A 27631-nucleotide genomic window follows, 5' to 3' on the forward strand; every position below is an offset into this window, starting at 1 on the left:
GTTTCCATCATCCGACCTTGTGACCCAGACTGATACTGCAGAATAATCCTTGATACAAGCCCTGACTCATTAAAAGCAGCAACGACTTTTAGTATTCTCAGCCACTTTGACCATCCCCTTGTATCCGTCACATATCCGACTTGGCTTCAAGATGTCACTCCAGCTGCTAGGTTACCAGCAGCGTCGCATTCTCCCCCTTATCTATACAACACGTTTGCTGCGTGGCCTTTTAAGTTTGTGCTTCTCCAATTGCATGTTATAGTGATAATTCGTCCTCCAATATACGCAGGTATGTAGTGGAGCAGCAGTGACCTGGGGAAACCGAACATTAATTCTGCAATCGCTGAAAACCGATGCGTTTTGCGCTATCCATTGGAGGTCTGGTCCAATATTGATCGTCCCGGGGTAGTCCTAGTCCAACACTATCACAAAAAGTATCAATATCTCGAGAAACGAAGAAGAGCCGCAGTATACTATGTTGATGACATCCTGCTCTACGACTATCGTTGCAGTGAAGATACCATGGACTACCGAGTGCTCAGAGAGTGGTTCATTCTCTGAGATCGAACAAGAACTTTGAGGGGCACCAGTCGCTTTCATAATAGTCGAAGTGAAAGAGCAGGACACCCTAGAGACTTCCAGACCGTGGTATATGAACCAAATTCCCTCTCAATCTTCCACATACGACCATAGATTGAGAAAATTAGGGCATCCCGTCCGCTCTGCCATACTCAAGACTCAAATCGGTAAATTAGTAGTTGAGTGGGTGACCATCAGCGAATCCTTACTGTTGTATGTTTTTAACTTTTGCCTTTTGTTGTGTTGGTGGGTGACGATGTCCAAGTGGGCCACGGTTTTTGCGATACCCATTTCATGTGCAGAGCCACGTTTGTCAAAAGCTGGCTCTATTCTTCTTTTCAAGGCCTTCAGATTTATGCATTCGTTGAGCATTGGAAGTTCATATCTATACCACGACGACTGTTAGCAGTGTTATATGTCGGAAAATATTCTTCTACATCTTCGATTTTCCTGTCCACTAAAGGCATTCAAGCGAATGTCCGTTTCTTCCTCCATTAAGCAGAGTCAATCTTGTGGTCCAGCCCAACTGGTCATTCATTATCATTACAAGTGGATTTCTTTTCATGAATATCACGGACTACGATCGGTGCCTTGTCTATGCTACATACGGTGAGCTGGAATCAGTATGTCACTGGCCCTCATAACGACAAGTCAAAGCTATGCCACTCGAAATATCGAAAACAGTACAGTTTTTATTATGTCCAGACACATGAGTTTGGGAAAAATTTGTCTGGGGATTGCTAAGACTCGAATTGAGATCATTCGCTGGAAATTTGAGCATTGGAGAAAGGAAAGGTCCGCTGGTTTCATGAGTGTACGAAAGAGAAATTGTAAGTTGGCCTCAGGTGCGGGAAGTCTTTCGGAAGTCAGAACGAATGGACAATACAAAGAGAATGAGAGGGCGATCACAGAGATAAAATCGATTCGAAAAGTTCGGGAGACGGCACATAGCCGTTGGAACTCGGAGCAAGGAAAGACAAAATTGAAAAGACTTTGGCCCGGATTACATCCTCATCATCATCAATATGGGAATAAGGATTTAGAAAGACGGTCTCAGAGCTAGCTTCGAGTGCGTATACTAAGTAGATTAACTTTGAAATCGGTTGGACCAAGGCATGGAATCAAGGAATGTGTTGTGAGGACCTCCCATCATAGAAATGAGGCTTATGATGTCTGCCTTGACATAGTTGGCGTATCCTCCAAGATTAGCTCAAATCTGAGTGTGAATAGTTCAAAATCTCGAAACCAAGATCAGCATAAAGTAGTATAAAGACTAGAGACTTTATACGTAAGTGAAATTGATATAGGTTTGTTCATGTAATGTCGGAGAAAGGCCAGGTGATGATCACCTTGACTCGAGCTTGAGTTTAGGAACGTTAATATCCATCGCGGGAATAACCCTCACCGGGAGAAATTTCCAAAATCAAAAGTCCATCGGGTACCACCACGGACAAAGCTCGTTGGGAGCATGACACACAAATTCGGCTTGTAAAAGGCTCTTATGCTAGATCTGATATTTTCTATGTTGCTCCTAAAAATTATATTCCCATATGCACCATGTGAAATTACAAGGACGGAATATATTTTTGCCATAGCAGCAGCTCCGATAACAGACCAATTATGTTGGATTATTAATCAGTTTTGTAATTGACCCTTTCCTATGGAACGATTGAGAAAATTGTCGCTTGGGATGACGCGATGAGGCTAGCCATCTTGATAGCGATTAGAAAATATATCTCCGGCCTCGCAACTTCACTCTCACATCAACCAGAACTTTTTCAACTAAATCTGCGTCTGTACACTATTGATTCGACTAACATTTCGATACCAACCTACTTTCCAAAAAATACACAAGAGCAACTCTACACGCTCCTCAATTTTATCAAACAAAGCCACGAAACTACCCCCCACCAGCAACATCCACCCCACTACAGACAGAGAAAAGTATTAAGATGTCAACTCTTATCGATATTACAACAGAAGAAGAATGGCAGAAGCACACTGAATCTCTGCCATCATCGACTCTGCAGATCATCAACTTTCATGTACGTCTCTTCATCTACTACCCCTCATCCGCCCTCCTCAAACCTTGACTAATGCGACAAACACTAGGCACCATGGGCAGCACCATGCGCGCAAATGTAAGACTCCCCCGGATTCATCGTCATCAATCTCTCTCTACTACTTTAGCTTCGCTCCAGTTTCCCCAGTTGCCCACATCATCAGACAAGCATCCTAATTCTTTCACTAGGACAACCGTTCTCCGTACCCTCGCGCTATCCTACCCCCCAACTACACCCCCAACCACCTCATGGGTTTCCATGAATGCCGAAGAAGTAATTTCCGTCTCCGATGCCTTCGACGTCACTGCAGTTCCCTATCTCGTCCTCACCCGCAACAATGTAGTCCTCGAGACCGTCTCCGGCAGCGACGCCACCAAAGTCCGCAACGCCATTGAAAAACACGCCAACTCTCCCTCCACCTCCACAAACGGTACATCTGCCAAGCCTGTCCCCAGTATAAACCATGCTTCTACTACACCATCAACCACCGCACCTACCACATCTACCGAATCCGAAGAACCAATGTCTAAAGAAGATCTCCACGCTCGCTTATCCAATCTGGTAAAGGCGGCTCCGGTAATGTTGTTCATGAAAGGAACACCTTCTGCACCCCAATGCGGTTTCTCCCGTCAACTCGTCGCTTTACTGAGAGAGAAGTCGGTGAAATATGGATTCTTTAATATTTTGGCCGATGATGAGGTAAGGCAGGGTCTTAAGGAATTTGCGGATTGGCCTACTTTCCCACAATTGTGGATGGATGGAGAACTTGTTGGAGGTCTAGATATTGTAAGTTCTAATTTAATTTAATTTTGAGAGCAATATGTCCCGGGATCCATATTGCGAGATACCCAGCCTACACATTGATGGAACATATTTCTAATCAAATATATTATAGGTCAAGGAAGAAGCAGCAAATGATCCGGATTTGTTTGCTGCATACAGTGTCGCTAAACCGGCAGCAGCGGCGTAGAGAAGGAAAAGGTTGGGAATTAGATAATATCGGACACTAGGAAAAACCAGGAGATATACCCTATTAAAGACACTTTTTTGCGCAGGATTTCATGAATTTGCTACACTATGATCTGCTTAATGTAAAAACTCAATCTTATAACTTGTGATTGCGAAAAGATATTAGTGTATATTGGACAAAAGAAGTTGATAAACGAACAACTCATAATCCTTCCCAGTGGAATGCATCGTCAACTCTTGGCAAGCTTCAAAGTGAAGCTTAGCTTAATCATCTCTCGCATGTTTTTTCCTTCATTTGCACAAGGACAAGATACTTTAATGCCAAGATTCCCAAAGAAAGGTCCAAAAAGGTTTCAAAGTATATCAAGATCACATCACATCAAATCACCAGAGCAGCAAAAGACAGTAGTTTTTGGGTTTTCTCATCTATTCTACTTCATTTTTTTGACACCAATCGAGTGGCCGAATCAAAGAAATTCTCAAAGCCTCAAGAACCTCTCACCCAACATCCTAGATCGACAATTATTATACATTATATACCCAACCTGGTCTAATCCACCGTTCTCCATACGCCCCCGTGAAAATATCAATAACTTAACTTAGCCAGCAAACTTTTTTCCAACCATTTTTTTTAATCCTCCGTATGTAGCGCGAAAAGGGTTGCGAAATCTAAGTGTACTCCGACCTTTTTCCCCCATTGCGCGTGGCACCGAAAGAATTGCGAAATGAATGAAATGAAATAGTAGAATGAAATAATAAAATCAAGTGGCAGAGTCAAGTGGCAGAATTGATGTGTGATTATGAAGGTTCGAGATAATGCAACAAAGCAGTTTTACCAGTAGTAAATCCATCGCCCTTAATTCACACCATCGGCCCCTCGACGCGGCGGTTTAATAGTTGTATCCATCAGGGATCTCCAACTGTCCTTGATACTTGGAATCCTCATCCTGTCCTCCCCAGTACTCTTTGATGGCAGGCAAGACAGTTCGATTGTTAACTACCAACTTGGTGTTTGGAACGGGCTGGGGTGCCCATCCGACTGACGCGGCGAGGAAACCAGGATAACTGTGGTTGAAGAAGCGGTTCTCGAGGAGACCGTCAGCCCAGCTGCGGATCGTGTCGCCGGTCTTCTCAGCAACGAACTTGAAGACATTGGCGCCGACGTCATAGCGGCCGAGAGTGTGGAGTCCCCAGTTGGCTTCGATGGTGGAGATTTGAGAGTAATGGTTGTAGTAGGTGTCGTCGGTGGTGTTGTGAAGGTGCTTTGGCACGGCGTCACCGAGGAGGATGGTAAGAACACGGTTTTGACGGGAGTAGACCTCGTTTTCATCGAAGGTGATGACGACGAGAGTGTTGTTCATGAAGTGAGGATCGGTGAGGAGGGGGTTAAGGAGGTTGTAGAGATACTCGCCTGCAACGGTGACGGAGCTATCGTGAGCGTCAGAGGTCATGTTTGGGGTAAAGAAGATCCATTGGGGCAGTGTGTTTGCAGCAACATCTTGGTGGAACAAGGTCTGGTTCTTGATCAAGTGAAGACGTTCAGGCTTGTCAACGACATTGTTGAAGAGAACTTCAGGGCTGGATGATTGTTAGTACGTTAAAGGGTTTCGGTGAGTTCATTGAACTTACTTGTGCTTGCGAACATATGCATCGGCACCGGTAATTTCGTTGCGCCACTCCATACCTTGGAAACCAGTGTATGGCATATCTTCCTGGTATAAACCCCAAGTGATTCCCTTGTCTTCGAGGAGATCAACTACAGAGGAAACGTTGGCAGGAACAACAGTAAACGGATCACCATCGAGACCGAAAAAATCACTGCATCAATGTAAGTTATTGTGAGCGGATGAGCTCTTATAAAATTCAAACTCACCCTCCAACGGATGCGAGGTAATTTGGTTCACTTGGATGTGTTACCCCCAAATAGTTTGTCAATGTAATACCCATCTCTGAGAAATATTTGAAGTGTGCTGTATAGATATCAGTATATATGTCATTATTTCTCTTCGGGGAAAGGGCAATTTACGGTCTGCAAAAGCAGTCTCGAAGTCAGTATTCTCAAACCAGATGTAGAAAATTCGATCGAACACATCTCCCTTGATGTGACTGGTAGGACTTCTGTGTTTTGCCTTCTGTTGAGCATGGAGAACAGCTTTATGGCCGAAGGCTGTCGGGTGAGAAATGTGGCCATCAGCAATAGTGTTGGAAAGCTCGTCAATTCTCTTGGAGATTGCAGCTGTGATTGTCGGTACGCAGACCACCATACCAACTGTAGCGACTTTGAAGAGAGTGCTGAAATGCATCTTGGCGGCTTTGGATTGTTCTGGGTCTGAGATCAAAACAAAATGGGGGATTGTGAGATCTTTTATGCTTGAATACTGACAACTGAAAGTACTAAACCAAGGCTAAACTTCCCATGAGATATCTAAACATCACGCAATGGAACTATCGAAGTTTTCAAGCTAATTACCAAATCCAAGATGTTGGAAATGAACCAACACTATGTATATAACTAGCACCTTGGTAGATCGCAACTAGTGAATCAACCATCTCGGACAAACGGTAAATTAAAGAGGAAGGACGGTAACGCCATATCTGCGGTGTAAAAAGAGCTATAGCTTCACATCCCGTTAGAAAACTTTCAACCTATGAGATTCCAGATGTTGGTAAGTTAAGATGATATTGGACGGAAGTCATATGTTGAAGCATCTTTTTGACCTGCCTTATCAAGAATTGAGCATATCCGATTTATCCAGTACTTTCATTCCTGGCCATAGAATACATGCACGAGCACGCAGACACTGCAGTTTGTAGGGTGACAAGGATGGCATTGTGCCGCGATCTCTTGGAAGAGCGGGGAGGGGCGATATTTTCGACCCTTCGCACTTGTTAGTCGTTATGCGGAGTATCGACTGGCACTTTGCAGTGGATGGTCGTACCAAAAGGACCCATGTTAAACAAGATTTGCTTGGGGGTAGAGAAGTAGCCAACCATTACTCTTCAATTGATAATAAAAACCACACATGATGTACTCATTAGCAACTGGAACTTCGTAGTAGAGGAAGAGTACAAGCAAACACTTGTTGTCATATGTGAGCTCGTTAGCACCTGGCATCATTGAATCCATAAGCTTTTATCTCGCCTCGCTTGATATTGTCATGTCAAACGTACATGGGAAAAGTTAGTTGGAATGAAGAGTTTTCCTACACCCTCCCCTTGGTAATTAGCACCAGTTTGGCGGAGAATATTGTGCCCTAGTATCTAGGTCGTATCTAGGTCGTATCTAAGTGGTATCTAAGTGGCATCTACTAGAGGGTTTCGTAGTTAGACCAACGTTCGTTCATGTTTGTTCATGTAGCTAAAATGGTAGGTGCTTGTTTGATTAGCTCGATTACCTATCTCGGCCTAGGTATCTCTCTGCGAAACCCTGGCTTCCCTCCTAAGAAATGCTTATCTCGCAGTCCCGTGGGGAAAACATGTCATCCCATTGGCGAACATGACGGATGACAGAGAGGGGTGAAAGGAATCTAGATGCCACTGCAATAATTGGTCGGCGATTAATTCAATGGATCATCATTTTACATCTTTAGTTGTTCGATAATCTACGACTAATTGATTGCAGTAATCATTTCGAAAGCGTGCAAACTCAAGCGATCTTCCCTCTGATCTCAAGACATGTGCATCCGCTTTATGGCCAATCCGAATTGGGTTGAACGGCTCACCTTGAGAGCTCAATATACTAATCTAATCCGGCTCTGAAGTCGGCTTTTTATTCTACTTTGTATATTGACGACGTTAGTTTCCTAAACTCGAACCATTTCTTGTCAGGAAAGAATCTGGTCATCTTCATTCCATTCCGCAAACAAGAAACATGACATCGTGTTGATCAACTTCGTCGCATCAACCATACTTGAACTCACTTAGTTGAAGAAGGAAGCGTCATTGCCTTGAGGTTAGAAATTCCAAGGCTTGGAGTGCTTGACAAATTTGTAACATCTCAGCAACATCCCGAACAAGATTGATGAGAATCTGTCTAGAGATCCAACCATGTCCGTCTTTACCAATGAGCGATCCTCAGGATCCAACGAAAGTCTAGATGATGTTGAAATGCAGGAGGTTAGGGGAGAAAAAGATAATTTTGGACATCAAAAAATGAGAGTGTTGTCAAATAAGAGAAACAGCGCATCGCCCAATAGATCTTTAGGGTCAAGCGAAACGTTGGATGATATTGAAATGCAAGGCAGAGATGATGATTATGGAGATCAAGATGGATTGTTGTCAGGGGGAAATCAAAAGAGCAATCGATCACCAGAGCCTGAGTTTGAAACGAAATGGCATCTAAGAACCCCTTGGGTTGTATTTCTATCATTTTCGACGGCGATAGCGACTATCCTCACCATGTGGAAAATTGCATCGTATATCACCTCTAAAGGTAACATTGTGATTGACTATCCGAATCCAACATCTAGCGGTTTCCGTAGGTCAGCAAGTGACTACGAATTAAATCCAGATTGGAATTTTGATGCCTCGCCAAAAGTTCGTACATATCACTGGACCATCAAAGATGTCGAGGCAAATCCAGACGGAGTTTTTCGACCAATGATCGCCATAAACTCGCAATTTCCTGGTCCAATGATCGAATGTAACGAGGGAGATGTTATAATTATTGATGTTGATAACCAAGCCGTCAACGCGACATCTATACATTTTCATGGCATCTTTCAAAATGGAACCAACCATATGGATGGTACTACAGGCATAACACAATGTCCCATTGCACCAGGCCATAAATTTCGATATGAGTTCAACGTCACGGGCCAATCTGGCACCTACTACTACCATGGTCATCAAGCTGTACAGATTTCTGATGGTCTATTCGGGCCATTGATTATCCATTCTAAGAAAGAGAAGACTTTACAGCAAATCTCATATTCTACAGATCGGGTAATAATGCTCCAAGATTATTATCATGAGTTGAGTAGTGGACTCACGATGAAAAACCTTGAGCCTGATAGTGAAGCGTCACCGATTCCTGATGGAGCACTGATCAATGGACTTAACAGTGTAGACTGTTCCGTTCTACCACATCGAACATGTGACAACTCGACAGCGATTCTCCCTTCATTCGATTTGGCCGCAAATGGAAATCATCGACTAAGATTCATCAATACTGGTGCATTCGCTTGGTTTCAAGTCGGCTTGGACGAGCACGAGTTTGCTATCACTGAAGTTGATGGAACAGACATCATGCCATCGTATGAAACCCGCATGATGATAAGTCCTGCACAACGATACAGTGTGATTGTGAATACAAATCAGAACTCGACGGATGCATTTTGGCTCAGAGCAAGAATGGTAACTCATTGCTGGAAAGAACCCAGTTTACCAGCCCATGGAGCTGATGAAGTCCGAGCTGTCATCCGTTATGTTTCTGAAAAAGACACACCTCGAACCATGACCTCTAAACCCACTTCCAAGGAGTGGAGGAAGCCAATCGAAACATGGTGCAAAGACATGAACACCACCAAATTCATACCCACCTCCCTTGAACCTGCCCCTAAAATAGCAGATCATAGCTATTTCATCCGCGCAAATCTTGAAAGACATTATTGGCGTCTCCAGCGAGGCTACTTCAACAGCTCTACTTTCCGCCCTCAAGTTCATCAACCAACCCTTCATCGTACAATCGATGGTTTCTCAACCAAAAACGAATCATTCACATCCATGGCCCAGTTTAACGGCGTAAATTCCAAATCTTACAACCAAGAGAACGATTATTTGATTCAACATTCCGGAGTCAAAGTCATTGATATAATCATCCGAAATTTCGACGAAGGAAATCATCCCATGCATCTACACGGTCATAAAGTCTGGGTTCTAGGCCAAGGACACGGTGATTTCCCTGGGTATCATGCTCTACACCTTCAACCAGAAGGTCGTGGTACATTACCAGGCCATGAACATGCGTTGGACAATTTAATAAGAAGAGATGTAGCAACTGTTGAGGGATTCGGATGGTTAGCTCTCCGATTCGTGGCGGATAATCCGGGAGTATGGGCTTTTCATTGCCATATGATGTGGCATGGAGAAGCGGGCATGGCTATGCAATTTATAGATCGGGTGGATGAAGTTATGAAGATGCAGATTCCGGAAGAGAACCAAAAATTATGTCAAGTGAATGTTGAGGAATTGGAGAAGGGAAGTGTTCCTAAGGATGAGATTTGGTTTGGCTTCGATCCAGAGGATGAGTGAGGATGATTGATTGATTTGGAAATGCTCGTGGGAGGAAGCGATGGTTGCCAGCTTTTTTCTGTCAAAGTCACAGAAGCGATACACATGCCATTGCCCCTTTTTTTTTTGCTTAGATGGGTAAAACGCCATGTGTTCAAGCTTATGGGATAGTTCATCTATCCTCCCATCCACCACAACGAGTTTCCACGCGGAAACAATACTTGCAACTCTACACCACAATTCCTCAACACTTTTGTGTCCTCAAATCAAGACGCTTAGCAAGGAATCTCTCACAAACAATGCTTTCTCAGGAACTGAGCCGGGAAGGTTACGTATAAGACTCTGAGAATGCAGGAAACAACGAGCTATGGCTGCTCGAGAGTCATGTGAGAAGGGTATTTATACAGTCATGGGTCGAGTTTATGCAGGGTATCCAAACTCGCTCCTCTCCTCTTCTTCTGCATTGTAAAAGAGGAGGAGAAAGGAGGAGGAGGAGAGGAAATTGAATACGCCGAGTTTGTGTTTATCTACTGTCCACAATCTAGACGATGCCTTTGGCTTGTATATAGGTTGGTGTCGTATATAGATAGATGTATATATGGATATAGTTGAAGAGCCAGAACAAAAATAAAAACAAAGTAAAAAAATACGCTTCGAGTTGGGAATTAAATGATAGTGTTGTGAGTTGAGGTGTGTGATTAGATTATTAGGGGGGTAATAACAAACTCCTATTTTTCTATACATACGCCTCTATCTATCAATCTTTCGTTCATCCCATAGCCCTCTTCATCCCCAAATCGATTTGATATAATGTAATAGGAAACTAGCATACCAACCCATATTATGTAAATATATAAGCTACATTATAATTCAACATACTCGCTCACCACCTAATCCACCGATGAATCTCTCTGGATAAAAGACATCCTGATAGATGAATATAATACTCTCTTCCTTCTTCTCTTCTCTTCTCTTTCTTAGGAATCCTTTTTTTTCATGATGAATCGCGGTATTGATGTCAATACTAATACCAAACTAATACCAATACCAATGACCATAACCTCCTCTTGCAAATTTCATTTTAAATTCCCATCTCGTCTCCTATATATATACTCGAGTATATATATCATTCCTTATTCCATTTCCATTTCCATTTCCATTTCCACCCCAAAATGTAACATTACTAAAACATCCTTTCAAGCCACAAGACAAACAACACACTTTCCCTCTTCCCACTTTGTAAGTTCTCGCGACTAGATTGTGAGTATATCTCAGAACAACGATATCAGTATCGATTTCTACGGAAAAAGAAAGAGATTCATCGGATTGTGTTCTGTTGGGATTCGCTGGGTAACTTGTTTGTTTTGGTTATAATTCATGTACTCCGTGGGGCTTTGAGGGATTGGATAGAGGGGAGAGCGAGAGAGGAAGAGGATATGACTTATATGTCTTTTGGAGAGTTGGGATAGAAGGAGAGATGATTATATAATTACTAGATGATACTCCCAGATAATCCCCCTAGATTGTCCCCCTTAGATTGAATACTGATTTTTCGTGACATTGGGGTGAGGGTGGAAAAAATCACATTCTCTGATCTGATACCATGTCTTTGGATCATGTTTTTCGGACAACTGGATACAACACATATATCTGACTAGTATACTTAGAGGATATCTGTATTGTGGTTACAGTAGCCAGTCTCGATTTGGAGGGTCGAGATCCTCATCGACTCCTACTTAGGTGTCTATGGGAAGAGCTGCGAGGAGAGGAGAACATATATGTATGTATGTAGGTAGTAGTAGTAGTAGTAGTAGATTCTTAATCGATTCAGTCTATCTATAGCTAAGCTATGCTGATATATGTAGGTATCATGTGCTTTATTGCATGATATAGAGATAAATATCCAAATTTTTGAATCTAATTCTCGGAATAACAAGATCTTTATCGCTGTTTCATTTTTACGCCCATTTCATTATGTGCTTATCAATATTGTGCTTTGCATTTACAATCAATTCTTTGATGCAGACGATGTATTGAGACACGAAAGCTTTATCAACGGCATCCTTACTTTATATTTTCGATCTCTCAATCAATTTGGCCATGTGTATCTTGAATTTGATATAACAATGAAGTGGAAGATGGACCCGGGTATCAGAAGCATACTGTACGATGTACACCCCGAGATATTCGGTGTCTCAATAATACTCATCAAGTCATGAAATATTGAAGCACACGACACTTTGTACAGGTACCTACATAATATTTTTGGCCTACAACTTCCATATTTGAAAGGTAGTGTAAGTTTCCGAACAATCATCACCTTACCTTTTCCCAACCGAATCCTCAACCAAGTACAACCTAACCGGAAGAATATCCTTTTCGTTTCTGAAAATGGATGAGTTCGTTGTATACAGGAGATTGACCTACTGTGTTCCCCAAACTCCACACCGAGTTTCGGAGTCCCCGGAATTGCAAATTCGATTTTGCTGAGAAGTTTATGGGGATTCCGCACGACTTTTTTCCTTTCGGAGACTTTGAATAATAAACTCATTTGACCTCCTTGAGGTTCTTCTCACTCAGCTTCCCGATGACTGGCAGGCTGCAGGTGCTCCAGCTTTAAGTTGTGACAACTCAACAACTTCACATCAATACCGGCTACCGGACTGAAGTGATACCTGGTGACGATGGTGATTATGAAGTATGTTGTGCGCATCTCCACAAAGTCTAGCCAAGGCGATTATCCTTGACGGCGCCTACACGAATGATATGAAAACTAAACACAAGGCTGAGTGAAAGCGAGAGAAGAAGCATTTGTATGGTGACACATGACCGTGTCGTAACGCGTATGTTGCATTGCAAGTACCGGAAGAGGACTCGGAGGCCTACCCGCAAGATCGCTGAATGTAACATGCACTCACTGCCACTTACGAGGCTACCAATACTTCCGCCTCTCCTGCTCATCACCTCATCTGCCATTTCAATTTCTGGCGGGAATTTCGGTCTGAATCACGCTTGGCTTTGACTGCCAATATTTGAGATGCGACCTTGACCACGTCTCCTTCCGCCTCAAAATCCGGATTTTTGAGTTCGCCGAGATAAAATCAATATTAGCAGCACCAAAGTTTCCTTCACAAGACTATCGACAACATCCAAATGTTTGTTGTACACTAATAAGCACACGGTCATTTACCAACAATTTCCGTCTTGGCCGGCCGACCATATCTAGATTTGAAGACATTGCCAAGTCCGGACCGGGCTTCCGCGTGTGAGATGATTCTTTTGCTATGCAGCGATACGGATCTGATCTGCTTGCGACTGCGATACCAAGATGAAGATCGAAATTTGCGTGTTTGGAGAAAGGGCGATGCGATGTTTGGATATGGGGGCTGGGCAGAGACTCCCAAGACCGGAGGGGGAGAGTTCGAGGCAGGTTGGGTGAGTACCGAAGAATTCCCTGGTAACCCTTATTGTTTGCAATCTATTATTTATTTATAACTTTGCGCAAAGATCATTTGGCTGCTGTGCTAATACTGGCCATCCATACATATCTAGTATAGAGCATATACGAAGTAGTCATCAAGGGTAGATCTGACATGAATATGTCAAGGCTGCTGGCCCTTCCCCCCACAACTGAAGTCTCAAAGTGGTTTTGTCTGAGACTGTTGATTGCGGACAAGTATGTAGGTATCTGGGCACTGAAACATAATTGTTTCTACTATTATGGATGGATGTATGATTAAAATTCAAATCCAAATCAAGACTTCAGAAAATCCTTATCTCTCAACAAAACAAAATACATTGTGTTGTAGTCTTCTTGGATTGTGGATGTGACGCTTATTGCAACATGGCTGAGCATCTTATTAGGATGGATCTGAGAATAGGTAATCTTACCTATCAAATGTCCTTTCTACTCTTTGTGAATTATGGATCGGTGGTGCGCGCGTTTATCTCAAGAAGGCCAATAGGCTCATAAGTAGGATGATATCGATTGATGAGGCTGTGTTTTTGGGCAGTTATCTGAAGAATGTTTGGTGATAATTTAACCCTGCATTGATTCTTCGAACCTATGAAATGGGTCGCAAAGGGCACGCTGTGTGCATTATTGGCCATGTTCAAGCAATGCCCAATTCTGTACTAATTTTCAGCCGGTGAATGCTCTTTCATGCGGTGTACAGACAAAACTCCATACGATGCTTTCCCCCGGAGATGGGGGTGAAGATGTAAGATGGATCAGGAGGACGGATACTGATGATGAAATGGTCGTAAAGGATGGAAGGAATAGAATTTTGTGGGTTTCTTTGTTTGGTCTGCAATAAGCCGCTGTAACCTTCATCTTTCAGCTGTTTGGAAGCCAAAGTTTCTAGATTCATTCTTTCAATGATTGATATTACATGGTGAAGTGTCAAGGCGATAGATGTCACGGCGGTTGTGTACACTTGAGTAATACCCGAGTATTCATATTGGTATCAGACAGGATGAGATTGAAGACACAATAGGGAAGAGGCTGTTTGTCCGATCATATCACCATTATATCATATCATATCATATCATATCAAATTGCATTCTTCACAATACGGTACGGGTACATCATCATCAATCTCTCAACTAAGATATATCAACACAATATCCTGATCTTCCAGTCAGCAGACTGTCGCACAAACCTACTCGCTCACCTACTACCCACCTCCCTAATACCTCCCTATGTATAACGTTACCACCAGAACAAATAAGTAAAGTCCGCAGATATAACTCTGGAGCCTTCTTGCCGCTCCCTCACTTCAGTCTTCAACTTCTAGCTTCACTCCACATCTCCCTCCCCACTTCACCAATTTACCACATCATTAATCGAATCGATTCCAAGAAGTTGAGCTACCCTTGCAACATACCACATCAACTCTCCCCTTCCCATGGGCCATCACCCATTGCTGCATTTAGCCTCATCTTTTCTGTGATCCATCCCTGGTTTGTTTCTTTGCCCTGCATTTCCAAGACTTTCCAAGGCTAGTCTAGTGCGTGTAGTGTTTTACTGATAGGCTTTCCAGAAAGTCTTATCGAGACGGATTTTACACCTGCGAAACGGGTAGTGATATTCTGGATTCGGCTTTCCGAGCACCAGATGGAAACTTGATATCGAGGTCATAATCCTGCCTCAACCTCAAAAGAATTGGAAGGAGAATTGGTTCAATTTTGTTTACATTACGAAGAAGTCAACTGCTACCTCTCATATCTAATCATATCTGTGTATTTTTTCTTCATTTTTTTCTTTCTTCATAACTTTGCATTCATTGATTACTATCACCACTTGTTTTTTCTTTACTCTTCTACGAAGCTCTTCTACCACTACTACCGCTACCACCACCACTTCTCATTTCCAAAGCCCTCATCCAACTTCGATCCCATTGTGAATTTCGAATCGACTCGGAGATTCATACCGAGTACTTACATCCACACTCTCGTACACACTTCCCAGTTCTCCTACCTTCTGTGCTTGACCACGACTCAACCAGGACCTTCTCAACTTGCCATCACTCTGCTCTCCATCCTCACAGGTGGACCACAGATCCCATTTACTATCACGAGTACCCCAAGTGTTGATCGAAAAAGAGTTTGGTCATAAATACTTGTCAACCATCGTGGGAGAAAAAGAAGAAGAAAAAGGTTAGTTCCAGCTTAAACCTTCCCAGAAACCCTTGAATAGTACCGACATAATTCCTTTTTAGACCTCAAACTACTGAAAGCTAAATAAAAAAAGAGTCTTGATTAGATTAATTTAGGTCCTTTGCCTGCTTGCCTTCCTCAAAATTGGGAACGCTTGAGAATTATTAAATGCCTTCAGCCATTCATGCAGCGCCCCAGGACTTTTTATCGTGTATGCCACCCACCATCTTCCATAATTTCTCATGGATTATTCTATATCCACTAACGCTCCACTTGCAGCGGAATATCGACGTCAGTCCCAACTTTCTCAGATCGCGAAAGCGGCGGTTTTTAACAATTGTACCGCAATGCATCCACCTCCAAAACCTTCTTCTCAGCCCCTCACTACATTTCCTGGCAACATCATCCTCGAACGCGATTTTGCCGTTTGCAACCCACAACTCGACAACCATATCACACTTCCGCCATCTGTTGTACCTCCAGTTTTCAACAGAAATTTTCACGAGAAATTCGGTATGACTAGCGATGGAGTCACCGAGGGAGTTGGTCATCCTCCCTCTGACACACCCCTCCCAAGTGGCCCTTCAACTGCTCAAAGCAGTCCAAGAATGTCAGTCTATCTCCATTCTCATCGGCTCCCTTTCCGTCATTGAACAATGTTATATGGAATGTTCATGAAATTCCCTGGGCGCAAAGATCTCAACAAAATTTTCACGAACCTTAAACTGACATTGGTACAGTCTCCCACTAAGACAGAATTCTGGCACTACAACCCCCCGAGTTCGAGCTCCTGCTACCACTCTCAACATTCCCGGCATGACCAGATCTCGCGTGTCCCCTGATGGTAAAATTGCACAACGAGATGTCGCTTCAAAATTGGTGGTCATTATGGTAGGATTGCCCGCTCGTGGAAAATCATATATTACGAAGAAAATCCAAAGATATTTGTCATGGCAGCAACATGAGACTAAGATTTTCAATGTTGGAAATCGACGTCGTGTCGCAGCTGGAAAACCGCGGCCGTCAAACGGCACACCACTGAAGAAACAGGAATCGGCCCATCGGCCATCTGTTCCAAGTCAACCAAGTCGCACTGGTTCCAGTTCTGGCGTTATAGATGCCCCTACACAGGCTGCTCACATGATTTTGAACGGCGTGGATCCGACCCAAGAAACCAAAGGTTCTGAGACGAAGAAAACTTCCACCGGATCGCCAAACCCAGAAACTATGGATCAATCAGCCAATTTCTTTGATCCAATGAATTCCAAGGCGGCTTTGATCAGAGAGCAGGTAGCCATGGCCACATTAGATGAGCTTTTGGATTTCCTCTTGTTGGGAAATGGCGCTGTTGGTATCTTGGATGCTACAAACAGCACTATTGAGCGTCGCAAACTTCTCTTTGATCACGTCAAGTTTAGAGAGCCAAAGCTCGGTATTCTCTTTATAGAGAGCGTTTGCGAGGATGAGAGTGTACGTATATCATATTCTTCTGAAGATCCCTGACTAAACATCTTCTAGCTGCTCGAGGCAAACATGCGGTTGAAGCTCCGAGGCCCCGATTACAAGGACAAAGATCCAGAATCATCTTTGAGGGACTTCAAATTACGAGTCGCTGCTTATGAAAGCGCATACGTTCCATTGGGAAAGTACGAAGAAGATAATCATATGCAGTACATCAAGATGATAGATGTCGGACGAAAGGTTATTCATTATCAACTAAAGGGCTTCTTGACAGGAGGCATAGCTTCATATTTGTCGACATTCAACCTCTCCCCCAGACAGATTTGGATCACACGACACGGAAAATCCAACGATAACAAAGTTGGCAAGCTTGGTGGTGATTCTGATCTCACAGGAGAAGGACAACAATATGCCCGAGTCCTTCACAACTTCATTACAAACAGTCGAAGACAATGGCTTTTTGAGCAGCAGCAATCAGCCATTGAAAGTGCAAAGTATCCTCCAGGAGGCGAAGCTGTCAGAACGCCGCCCTATCCAGACATCATGGGAGAACTGGATGAGAAGAACTTCTGTGTATGGACTTCGATGCTCAAGAGAAGTATCCAAACGGCAGAGCATTTTGAGATGGACGAGGATTATGATGTTAAGAATTGGGAGATGTTGAATGAGCTGAATGCAGGTTCTTTCGAAGGATTGACCTACAAGGAAATCGAACAGCGCTTTCCGGACGAGTATGAGAAGCGAGCAAAAGACAAATTACACTACATATATCCCGGAGTTGGAGGTGAAGGTTATTTGCAAGTCATCAGTCGACTCAGGGATATGGTTCGAGAACTCGAACGTATCACAGATCATGTCCTTATCATCGGACACCGATCTGTTGCCCGGGTTTTGATGGCTTACTTCATGGATCTCACCAGAGACGATATTGCAGACTTGGATGTTCCCTTGGGAATGCTCTACGCTATTGAACCAAAACCTTACGGCATTGAATTCCATGCATACAGATACAATGAACAACAACAATGGTTTGATGAGTTACCAAACTACAAACCAAGGAAAGAGACAGAGAAAGGCAATTAAACTTTATTTGTCTATGGATGGCGAAGAGGACAGCTAGAATACGAGCAGGGATGTAACATACGAGGGGTTTCCGGAGTTTTTATCATTTGGGATGAGTTTGCGTTGCACTGCATAGCGAGGTCTTGTTACCGATTGGGAGTTTGGGTTTTGATTTTCGGGAAATTGATGATTTGTAACAACAATTGGGAGATTGGAACTGGTATCGGATTCAGAAATGCGGAAGTAAATGTGGTTGAGGTGTGCACAAGAATAGGAACAGATTTCTGGAGTCGGCAGAGGCCCCTTTCTACTCTTTATGATGGATGAATTGCTTCAGCGTTTACTACACTTCTGCGGATATCCAAAAGATTGGCTTTGGTCTTGCGTTTTAAGAGCGAACCTGCAATAGATGGAAGGTCGGACTACTTTTGTACAGCAAGACTGAAATAGAGGAATAGAGATCTCTGCAAAGCGAGTAAAATCGAAATATAAAAACGAAAATGAAAATACCATTTTCATGGGTTCAAATGTTCTAATTAGAAAAACCCCTGGTTGTTCGAAATGGCTGTGATTATTACTACTTGAATAGATATATGTATTGATCTGATTACAATCTCTCCTTGCCTTGCAACGATCCTAGAAGCTCTTAAGTGTACTAACAGTCGGTTTATCCGGCCGGACCCCTTCCCCGCGCGTCATTTCTTCAACCCCTTGCACAGGGTCGCAACCACACTTTCAGTACATACTGCAATTTAAACATTGAGATAATTACTTCTCACACACTCTCTTTTTGTTTTGTTTTGCTCGCTGTGCTGTACTGGATACAATTAAGGTTGGCAAATGTTATTTGAGAGTCTACAGACAGGTTGACTACGTTCAATATTTACCGTAGGTTTCTTGTGCTTTGCGATAGCTCCCCAGAGAGCACTGTCTTGCCCTACATTGAATGCTTTTTTACAGCGTAATTCCACCTTGCTTTTTCACTCTGGCCGCATCCAGAATTCAACAAACAAAAGTTATTCTCTTTCATCTTTGTTTCATCTCCTTCTGTTATCATTTTTCCTGTTCCGTCTTGTCTCTCCTCAAAACTCATTGACTGACTGGATTGATTCGGCATTTGGCAGATAAAGATTCCTAGCTCTTTCACATATGGTTTACTTCGCATTCGACCGAGACCTTTTGCAACTTGTCGTTGCCAATTCGAATCTCCTGGAATCTTTATTCGGAAGGCCTTTTTGAGGAAGTGTACTTATATGTCCAGAGCACATACAGCTCAATATTGCATCACTAAATCAGAGAAGAAGAATAGAACATTACCAGAAATTTCAAGTCCTACAACAGAAACACGACAGGATATTTTGAGACAGGGAATATTGTTGCTTGAAGAAATTGGAAATTTGATCGAGTTGGAAAATTCGAGACGCTCGACAGGTTTGAGCAATCTTATAATGCCTCCAGCTCCGAGGAAGAGAAAGTTTAGAGAGGATAAAGACGGAGAGGGAAAGGATAAGGGAGGATCGAATGGTGCGCAGAAGTATTACGCAGTCAGAAAAGGGAAGAAAACGGGCGTTTTTACTGATTGGGAGGATTGTAAGGAGCAGATTACGGGTTTTGGAGGAGCTATGTGTAAGTTTGCTTTCTCATTTTGTTTTTAGGAACGGAGCTTAGAGATAGGCTGGATGGGAAATATTTTTGTGTATCTTTGAATTGTGCCGAAAGAAAAACAAAGTTAACTCATGATGTTCCCGCAGATAAATCATTTTCAACACAATCGGATGCAGAAGCATTTGTAGCGGGCAAAAATCCAGCGAAACCTTCAAAGGGAGATAAATTTTATGCTGTGGCCGTGGGACATGAAACAGGGATTTACGAGGAGTGGGCAGATGCGAAAAAGCAAATTGATGGGGTCAAGGGGCCAAAATATAAGAAGTTTACTACGAGAGAGGAGGCAGAGGAGTTTGTGAGAGAAGGCGGAAAGACTAATAAGAAGGTTAAGACGGGGTCAGGAAAAGAGGAGAGTGGGAAGAAAGTGGTGAAGGGGAAGGACAAGGTTACGGTGGAGGAGAAAGCGCAGGAATTCATTAAAGGAGACACTGTCAAGGTCTGGACGGATGGTAGTAGTAGAGGTAATGGAAAGGTTGGGGCCGTGGCTGGATATGGAGTTTTCTTCGGGGACGGTGATGAAAGGTATGTTCTCTCCTCCGAGCTCTCTGTTCAAAGTCCTTCACAAATATACTAACCACTTCTCTAGAAACATCTCGGCTCCCCTAGAAGGTGCCCTTCAAACTAACCAACGCGCCGAACTCACGGCCGCTCTCCGCGCCCTCGAGACTGTACCATTAGATAAGAACGTTGAGATTATCACAGACAGTAATTACACGATAAATTGTGCGACTGTATGGTATAAAAATTGGGAGCGAAATGGATGGAAGACAAGTACGGGGAAATCAGTCATGAATGAAGACTTGGTGAAGCAGATTAGGGCACTTATTGATAAGAGAACGAAAAGCAAGGCTCAGACTAATTTGACGTGGGTTAAGGGGCATGATGAGAACCCGGGGAATGTGGCGGCGGATAGGTTGGCTGTTAAGGGGGCAATGGAGAAGAACCGGTGAGGAGCTTGTCGTTTGAGCCTCTTATTTAGCAGTTCGCCGATTCTTGGAATCTCTAGGAAGTGCATCTCCTCATGTCACGGATATGAAGTGTGGAGTGAAAAGAGGATTGCGTTCACCGTGGCCTTGAATATGGATATCAAGCTGCAAAGGGAAGGCATATAATGAAATGAAATGATACCATTGTTTAGTGTACTGGTTTCCGTGGGCCTTTGGGTAGGCAGCTACTATTTTATTTATCCAATAACGACTTTTGTGATACCTGATTATTAATGTCAATATGAGTGGTTCCTACTGTTTCTACTTTTATGGTATATTGTTGATATTCAAACAATCCACATCTATGTAACCTCCACACAACGTTGTGAAACTTTTCATTAGGAAGGACAAGAAGAGGGAGGAGTTTGAGGGCTGAACTAATAGGAATATGAAAGACCACTTCACACTTCAAAGACAATAACAATGACAATAACCATTCAAATCTTTAACCGCCTAGTACTTCTTTTTGCAATATATGATCTTCAAATCTAAATGGAATCATATATGAAATTACTTGGACAATATCATATAGGAAGTACGTAGTTATTCATTATCATCATGTTGTTTTCAACCTTCATAATATGTTTCGTTTCATAGAGCCCCCCACCTCATACTCATTGATAGCCTAGGGTCTGTGGAGGGGTGAGTGAGCACACATGGCTATGGCTGAATGCAGGGGTTCAGTTTCTTGATAAGGATAAAAGAAAATCATCCATCTCACCGATATCTAAATAAATTCATCTGCATATTTCTTGATCAACCACACTCTTCTGCATGTTTGTATGAAACGGTCGTATTCATCAATCAATCACACGACAAGTGATTCCGAGAACATTCTCTATTTGTTTGCCCACATAAGGATTGTATTCTTCATATAATCTATCTACCTACCATTGCCAACAAAGTAAATCGAAAGAAAACATCTACAGGACAAGCTCCGCGGAACAAGGTGGCGGGCATTTCCAGATTCGATATTTCGAGAAACGGGAAAGTTTTCAATGATTCAATAACACAGGCTTGGGATCTTAAGGAGGCTTCGAGATTGAAGAGAAGATTCATTCTTAGGGATTGTGAGAGTGACGATTCGGGCGTGGGATAATACGACGGATGTTTCTGCGGACTCACTGTTGAGGAAGAAAAGGAATATTTTGTGTGCAGAAGAGGAGAGTTTGAGTGAGGATTGGAGACTGAGTGAGAATTGGAAGTCTCGCAGATCCAAAGGCTTGCAATTGGGCTCGCAGACCACAGGCACAACATACGGAGTTGTAAACCCACAAGCTTAGCTTGGCTTGGCAGGAAAAGAAGCCGAATTGCAGTTCGATTCGAAGATATATATCGAGAAGACGAGCCTTCAAAAGATAGGAAAAGGACAGAATTGAATAGCCCAAGATGCCTACTCTTTCGACTTCCAACTTCAACATTGTATGTGCCATCCTTGGCGGATTCATTACTTTGTTTGGATTGGTATCTTATTTGTTCAAGGAGAAATTTTATCTTTCTGAAGCATGTATGTTTACTCCCTTTCCCCCTCATTGCACTTCTCATTGAAAGACAATGGCTAATATGGATTTAAACAGTGATATCCCTTCTCTTTGGTGTTGCCATGTCTCCACATGCAGCAGACTTTGTTCGCCCCCTCGATTATACGGGCTCTCTTGCAAATCTCAATGCAACGACCCTCGACTTTTCTCGTCTAGTCCTAGGCGTTCAACTTGTCCTTGCTGGTGTCCAATTACCCTCCCGGTATTTAAAGCTGGAATGGAGATCCCTCGCGCTCCTACTTGGTCCTATTATGACTGTAATGTGGCTTTCGAGTTCACTATTAATCTGGGGAATGGTTCCAAATTTGTCGTTTCTGCATGCCTTAGCTGTTGGAGCATGTATTACGCCTACCGATCCGGTATTGAGTAACAGTATTGTCAAGGGAAAATTTGCGGATAAGAATATTCCAAAGGAGTTACAAAAGATTATTGTGGCGGAGAGTGGGGCGAATGATGGATTGGGATATCCGTATTTGTTTTTGGCGTTGTATTTGATCAAATACACAGGGGAAGGTGGTGAGTTTGTTTTCAATTACTTTCTGTTTTACGTTATTTATTCTGTGTTTATGCTGATATCTTGTCGTAGGCGCTGGTCAAACTGGAGGTGCTTCTAAAGCTATGGGTCTCTGGTTTGGAGAAACATGGGTTTATACTATTATCCTCAGTATTGTCTACGGCGCTACTGTAGGCTGGATAGCCAAAGAACTTCTTCACTGGGCTGAAGAGAAGAAATTTGTGGATCGGGAAAGTTTCCTTGTATTCGCTATCACCTTAGCTCTATTCATTGTGGGCACTTGTGGTATGATTGGTAGCGATGATGTTTTGGCATGTTTTATTGCTGGAAATGTCTTTACTTGGGATGACTGGTTTCGTCTAGAAACGCTAGATGATTCGCTTCAACCTACTATCGATATGTTACTGAATCTGAGTGTGTTTATATGGTTCGGAGCTATCTGTCCTTGGGCTTCATTTGCTACCAATAGCGTTATTCCAATTTATCGGTTGATATTCTTGGGTGTCTTGATACTACTTTTCAGGTAAGCGATCTCTCCCCTTTGCAGCTTTCTGCATTTCAAGATCAGAAACTACTTGTTGGAATCTAGACTGACCTCAACTCAATAGACGTTTACCAATTGTCTTCGCAATGCATAAATTCATACCTCAGATTGAGGAGAAACGTCAAGCTATTTTCGTTGGGTTCTTCGGACCAATTGGAGTTAGCGCTATCTTCTATCTTTATATCTCACTCGAATTCCTCGAAACCATCACGGTAGATGGTGTTCAGCGCGAAGATGCAGAACACCTAGCCGAGGTTATCTCAGTTGTTGTTTGGTTCTTGACAATTTGTAGCATTGTAGTGCATGGACTTTCGATACCATTAGGCAAATTAGGCTTCTTCTTACCTAGAACACTCAGCAGAGCATTCACAAGTCAAAGCAATAGTCAAACAAATCTGGCCATTGGAGCAAGAGTTTACAGCTCAAACTCAGGTGTGTTAAGAGAGAGGAGAAGAGGAAATGCTAGCACAGATGCAAGTGGAAGTGGAACGACACATGGAAGTGCGATTTCGACTCCAGCTTTGAGTTCGGGAACGAGTTCGAAACCGATTTATAGGATCGGGGGGAGCGTGATTCGTTCGGAAATTGCAAGGGGCGTGTCGGGGAGTGGAATCGGGATGGATGGGGAGGAGGTGAGTCCGATTGGGATGTTGGATGGGGTGGTGGAGGGGAGAACTATTAGGTTTCCGGATGAGGAGGTGCATGTTGCTAGTGGGATGGGAAGAGAGAGGGATTCTGAGGTTTAGGTTGGAGTCGGGTGAATGGGGTGACGGTGATGATGGCGGCTATTGTGGGGGCCGAGGGGTGTAGGAGCCGCGCGATGTGAATTTTTGAGGTTAGTTTTTCGGTAGAATATGGGATGAGGATGAGAGGGAAAAGATATAGGGAGTATTATTTCGAGATTTGAAGATTACAGGGAAGAGTGCTGCGATGTTTTGCAATGCAATTTGCATATAGGCAGATCTTGATGCAGTAGTATTAGTACATAAGATAGATTCTGACTATAGCTATAACGCATATATACATACTAGATCACTATACTCGGCTCTCCATCAATGAATAAATGTATGTATGCATGTAAGATAAATTATAGGATTCGCTATAACTATCTACTCAGAGGGGCCCAACCGAAAATGCACACCGACATCCGTTCAGTCACTCCGCTCCCGCTATGCTTGGTATGTAGTGATCATCAATCATAAGGTGCAATATTATGCCCTCAAAATCCCAGACTCCGGACCCCTAAAGAAAGCAGGTGTACCAACGCATCCTTGTCCCAACCCATCTACAAACAACCTCTTCATCATTCCGCATGACCCAACACTCACACTCTACAAATTTCCTCTCTCCTCCTGCTCCCTCTCAATGGCCTCAAAGAGACTCTTGAAATTACCCGCTCCAAAACCATCAAATCCCTCTCTCTGAATGATTTCCAAAAACACCGTCGGACGATCCATCAATGGTTTTGTGAAGAGTTGGAGTAAATATCCTCCCTCGTCAAAATCAATCAAGATATTCAATTTTCTAATCTCCTCGAAATCTTCCTTTAGTTCCCATTTAATCCCCGCATTTTTATCCGCAAGTCGTTCTCTCATCGTCTCATAGTACGTTTCGGGTACTGAGATAAATTCCACGCCACGGGCACGCAGATTCGAAACCGCGGTAATGATATCGGGGGTACGGAGCGCGATATGTTGAACCCCCGCACCCGAGTAAAAATCAACGTATTCCTCGATTTGGCTCTTGCGCAGACCGGGGGCGGGCTCGTTGATGGGCATCTTGACAACGTTGTTGGGGGAGGCCATGACGATGCTGTTGAGGGCGGAGTGGGCGGTGCTGATTTGCGAGTCGTCGACGGACCAGAAGCGGTGGAAGGAGAGACATTTTTCGTAGTATTCGCAGGCGGATTGCATGGCGCCCCAGTCTTGGTTGCCGACGCAGTGGTCGATGGCTTCGAGGGGGATGCTGGGGAGGAGCGCGTGCAGGGGATCGCGTTTGGAGGCCGGGGTGGCTCGGTAGCCGGTAAGGAAGACACCGCGGTAGTTGTTGCGGGAAATGAGGGTGTGGGTTGTGTCGCCGTAGGTGCGGATGATGGCGGTTGTCTGAACGGGTATGGATTAGTATATATCATTAAGACTCAAAAATGATATAAAAAAGAAAATACTCACAACATCCCCATCTTCATCTTTTCCCTTGATAGGTTTCTGCACACCCACTGCACCCTGCTTTACCGCATTATAATAAACACTCGCCACATCATCCACTTCAAACGCGACATCCTTGACCGCATCCCCATGCTTCTCGAGATGTTCATAGATTTCTCTCAACAACTCTCTCTCCTTTTCCGTAATCGGTTCATCATCTTTAAGTCCCGAGAATGCCTTTACAGGCGACGTCAAGACGAAACGAATCTTGCCATTTGCAACGACATGCGAAGCGATATAGCGCGAACCCGTTTCGAGACCCTTGTAGGCGATGGTTTGGAAGCCCAGACGGGTGCAGTAGTATGAGGCGGCTTGTTTGGCATTTCCTACGTACCAGGTGATGTGGTCGTAGCCGTGGAAATTGGGAGTGTTGGTGCTGAGGGAGGAGTTTGTGTTGGTTGATGTGGGGAAGGTGAGGGAGGTGGGAGTGAGGATTGGAGGGGTGACGGCGGACGGTGCCATGGTGTGATGTGATATGAAAGTCTTGTAGACAGTAGACAGTAGAGAGATAGAGGCTGGATTCCTCTATACGTAGGCAGGTGAGATTGATAACCAGAAAGGTCTTAGAGTAGACCAGCAATCAATACTTTAAGTAAGAGGGAGATTCTCAGAATGGTTTGTCGAAAGCAAACTTTGCTTGCAGAGAAGTTTGTCAAAAGAGTCAAGATTCGTTCACAAAGGAAGAAAGAGAGATGTTTGTGAAGAAGAGGAACTTGGGACTGCCAACCGCTCCTCTTCTTATGAAGACGATACATCTCGGTATACGGCGGACTAAGCCATGCCAAAATATCCTGTGACCGCATAATCCATCAATCAGCTAAGCTTCACAATCATCGACTAATGAGCGTCCAGCAATTAAACCGATCGCCATCCTTTGACCTAGGATTGCTTTTGGGAAGTCGTTAGGGTTTCAAGTGCGGTTGATACTCCTTCATTCCGCGCGGTTTACAAACGGCTGTGTTCGGCTTAAATGTCGCTTATTCGCTTAGTCATTGCGCGGAATTGCGATGGTTTCACTGTACCACACTACCGTAGTCACGTTTTGGTTGTGCCGAATACCTCTGCGTTTCATGATCTTAATTAATTGAAATCTTCAAGTTTGGGGTTGCGTTCATCATTAATAATTCTTTGAATGTCTGAAAAATCTTACCAAATCACAACCTAGATAGATACAGATTCCTTCCAAAAATGACAACACTTACCAGACACGACCTCGAAGTTCTCGAGAAAATAAAGGATCCAGAATCAGGTCCTTCGCATCCCCTCCTTATCGATGATTCGCTTCCCAAAGACCCGCATATCATTGACGTTTTTACATATCAAGAAATTGCGCAACGAGAACGAGATATTATTCTCTTGATGCAAGATGTAGAACTTCAGATGGCCGGGTTGAAACCTTTAACTGAAAATTCGCCTCTATCTCAATATCACGATTGCCTCCAGAGCTTGAATGATTTGATTGAAGAAAATCCTAATTATGCCAGTGCGAGGAATAATAGAGCACAAGCACTACGACGAATTTATGGCGATTTAATGTTGGTGAAAACATCCTCTAGCAAAGGATCTGGAACTGATGTAAACGAACCTTTGGATACAGAAGCATCTGAACATACCATAAAACTTGCGTCATTCAACGCATTATCAGATCTTGATAAAGCAATTTCCCTGTTGGCTCCAAAGACGCCTTGGGCATCCATATCCCCTCAAGCAGCAAAGACACTCTCCCAAGCCTTAACACAACGAGGTGCTTTATATCATCTATCAGCTAAACAGCTTTCCTCTGACGCTGACTCGAGTGTGAGAATTGATGAAAGGAGAAGGGAGGCGAACTGGAAGACGATAGACTTTGAAGAGGCAGCATCAAGAGATTTCATGACGGGTGGAAGGTATGGGAATGAGATTGCAAAGGCACTAGCAGTGAGTGCGAATCCGACGGCAAAACTTTGTGGAGATATGGTCAGGCAGGCAATGAAGAGAGAAATGAGTGGTGGTGAAAGTTGAGTGGGAACATTTCTGCAGTAACTTGCTTGAGGCAAGGAATGAGAAATGATCGTATCTGATAGTGAAGGCAAAGGAATTTTACGGTTAATGGCGGGAAATCCATGGCGGTATAAATATAATACCAATCTTTTGACTTATAGGAGACTCCATCAA

At 43.4% G+C, this 27631-nt stretch overlaps 9 protein-coding genes across 9 annotated transcripts; 7 read left to right on the forward strand and 2 right to left on the reverse strand.

Moving 5' to 3' along the window:
- Positions 1-1204: 1204 nt before the first annotated feature.
- EAF01_000873 (uncharacterized protein) lies at positions 1205-1642 on the forward strand (the record flags this gene model as incomplete). Its single annotated transcript, XM_038909123.1, has 1 exon — positions 1205-1642. The coding sequence occupies one exon, from the start codon at positions 1205-1207 to the stop codon at positions 1640-1642; it is 438 nt and encodes a 145-aa protein (XP_038776029.1).
- Positions 1643-2531: 889 nt separating this feature from the next.
- EAF01_000874 (uncharacterized protein) lies at positions 2532-3612 on the forward strand (the record flags this gene model as incomplete). Its single annotated transcript, XM_038909124.1, has 4 exons — positions 2532-2624; positions 2692-2720; positions 2831-3428; positions 3538-3612. The coding sequence occupies 4 exons, from the start codon at positions 2532-2534 to the stop codon at positions 3610-3612; spliced, it is 795 nt and encodes a 264-aa protein (XP_038776030.1).
- Positions 3613-4501: 889 nt separating this feature from the next.
- Positions 4502-5914, reverse strand: EAF01_000875 (uncharacterized protein; the record flags this gene model as incomplete). Its single annotated transcript, XM_038909125.1, has 4 exons — positions 4502-5189; positions 5241-5429; positions 5485-5581; positions 5638-5914. The coding sequence occupies 4 exons, from the start codon at positions 5912-5914 to the stop codon at positions 4502-4504; spliced, it is 1251 nt and encodes a 416-aa protein (XP_038776031.1).
- A 1744-nt stretch (positions 5915-7658) lies between these two features.
- EAF01_000876 (uncharacterized protein) lies at positions 7659-9863 on the forward strand (the record flags this gene model as incomplete). Its single annotated transcript, XM_038909126.1, has 1 exon — positions 7659-9863. One exon carries the CDS (start codon positions 7659-7661, stop codon positions 9861-9863), a length of 2205 nt encoding a protein of 734 aa, XP_038776032.1.
- Positions 9864-14433: 4570 nt separating this feature from the next.
- EAF01_000877 (uncharacterized protein) lies at positions 14434-18554 on the forward strand. The gene is made up of 5 exons (XM_038909127.1): positions 14434-15500; positions 15563-15711; positions 15780-16110; positions 16241-16970; positions 17019-18554. Exons 2-5 carry the CDS (start codon positions 15669-15671, stop codon positions 18042-18044), a joined length of 2130 nt encoding a protein of 709 aa, XP_038776033.1. The 5' UTR covers positions 14434-15500; positions 15563-15668; the 3' UTR covers positions 18045-18554.
- A 203-nt stretch (positions 18555-18757) lies between these two features.
- EAF01_000878 (uncharacterized protein) lies at positions 18758-20882 on the forward strand. Its single transcript, XM_038909128.1, has 4 exons — positions 18758-18911; positions 19148-19649; positions 19775-20210; positions 20275-20882. The coding sequence occupies exons 2-4, from the start codon at positions 19277-19279 to the stop codon at positions 20636-20638; spliced, it is 1173 nt and encodes a 390-aa protein (XP_038776034.1). The 5' UTR covers positions 18758-18911; positions 19148-19276; the 3' UTR covers positions 20639-20882.
- A 1181-nt stretch (positions 20883-22063) lies between these two features.
- Positions 22064-24019, forward strand: EAF01_000879 (uncharacterized protein; the record flags this gene model as incomplete). Its single annotated transcript, XM_038909129.1, has 4 exons — positions 22064-22181; positions 22252-22731; positions 22802-23252; positions 23338-24019. The coding sequence occupies 4 exons, from the start codon at positions 22064-22066 to the stop codon at positions 24017-24019; spliced, it is 1731 nt and encodes a 576-aa protein (XP_038776035.1).
- A 585-nt stretch (positions 24020-24604) lies between these two features.
- On the reverse strand, positions 24605-25939 carry EAF01_000880 (uncharacterized protein; the record flags this gene model as incomplete). The annotated part of the gene is made up of 2 exons (XM_038909130.1): positions 24605-25375; positions 25442-25939. The coding sequence occupies 2 exons, from the start codon at positions 25937-25939 to the stop codon at positions 24605-24607; spliced, it is 1269 nt and encodes a 422-aa protein (XP_038776036.1).
- Positions 25940-26665: 726 nt separating this feature from the next.
- Positions 26666-27478, forward strand: EAF01_000881 (uncharacterized protein; the record flags this gene model as incomplete). Its single annotated transcript, XM_038909131.1, has 1 exon — positions 26666-27478. The coding sequence occupies one exon, from the start codon at positions 26666-26668 to the stop codon at positions 27476-27478; it is 813 nt and encodes a 270-aa protein (XP_038776037.1).
- Between the last annotated feature and the right edge of the window lie 153 nt (positions 27479-27631).

Source organism: Botrytis porri (assembly GCF_014898465.1).
Source record: "Botrytis porri strain MUCL 3234 chromosome Unknown BPOR_001, whole genome shotgun sequence".
Lineage (NCBI taxonomy): Eukaryota > Fungi > Ascomycota > Leotiomycetes > Helotiales > Sclerotiniaceae > Botrytis > Botrytis porri.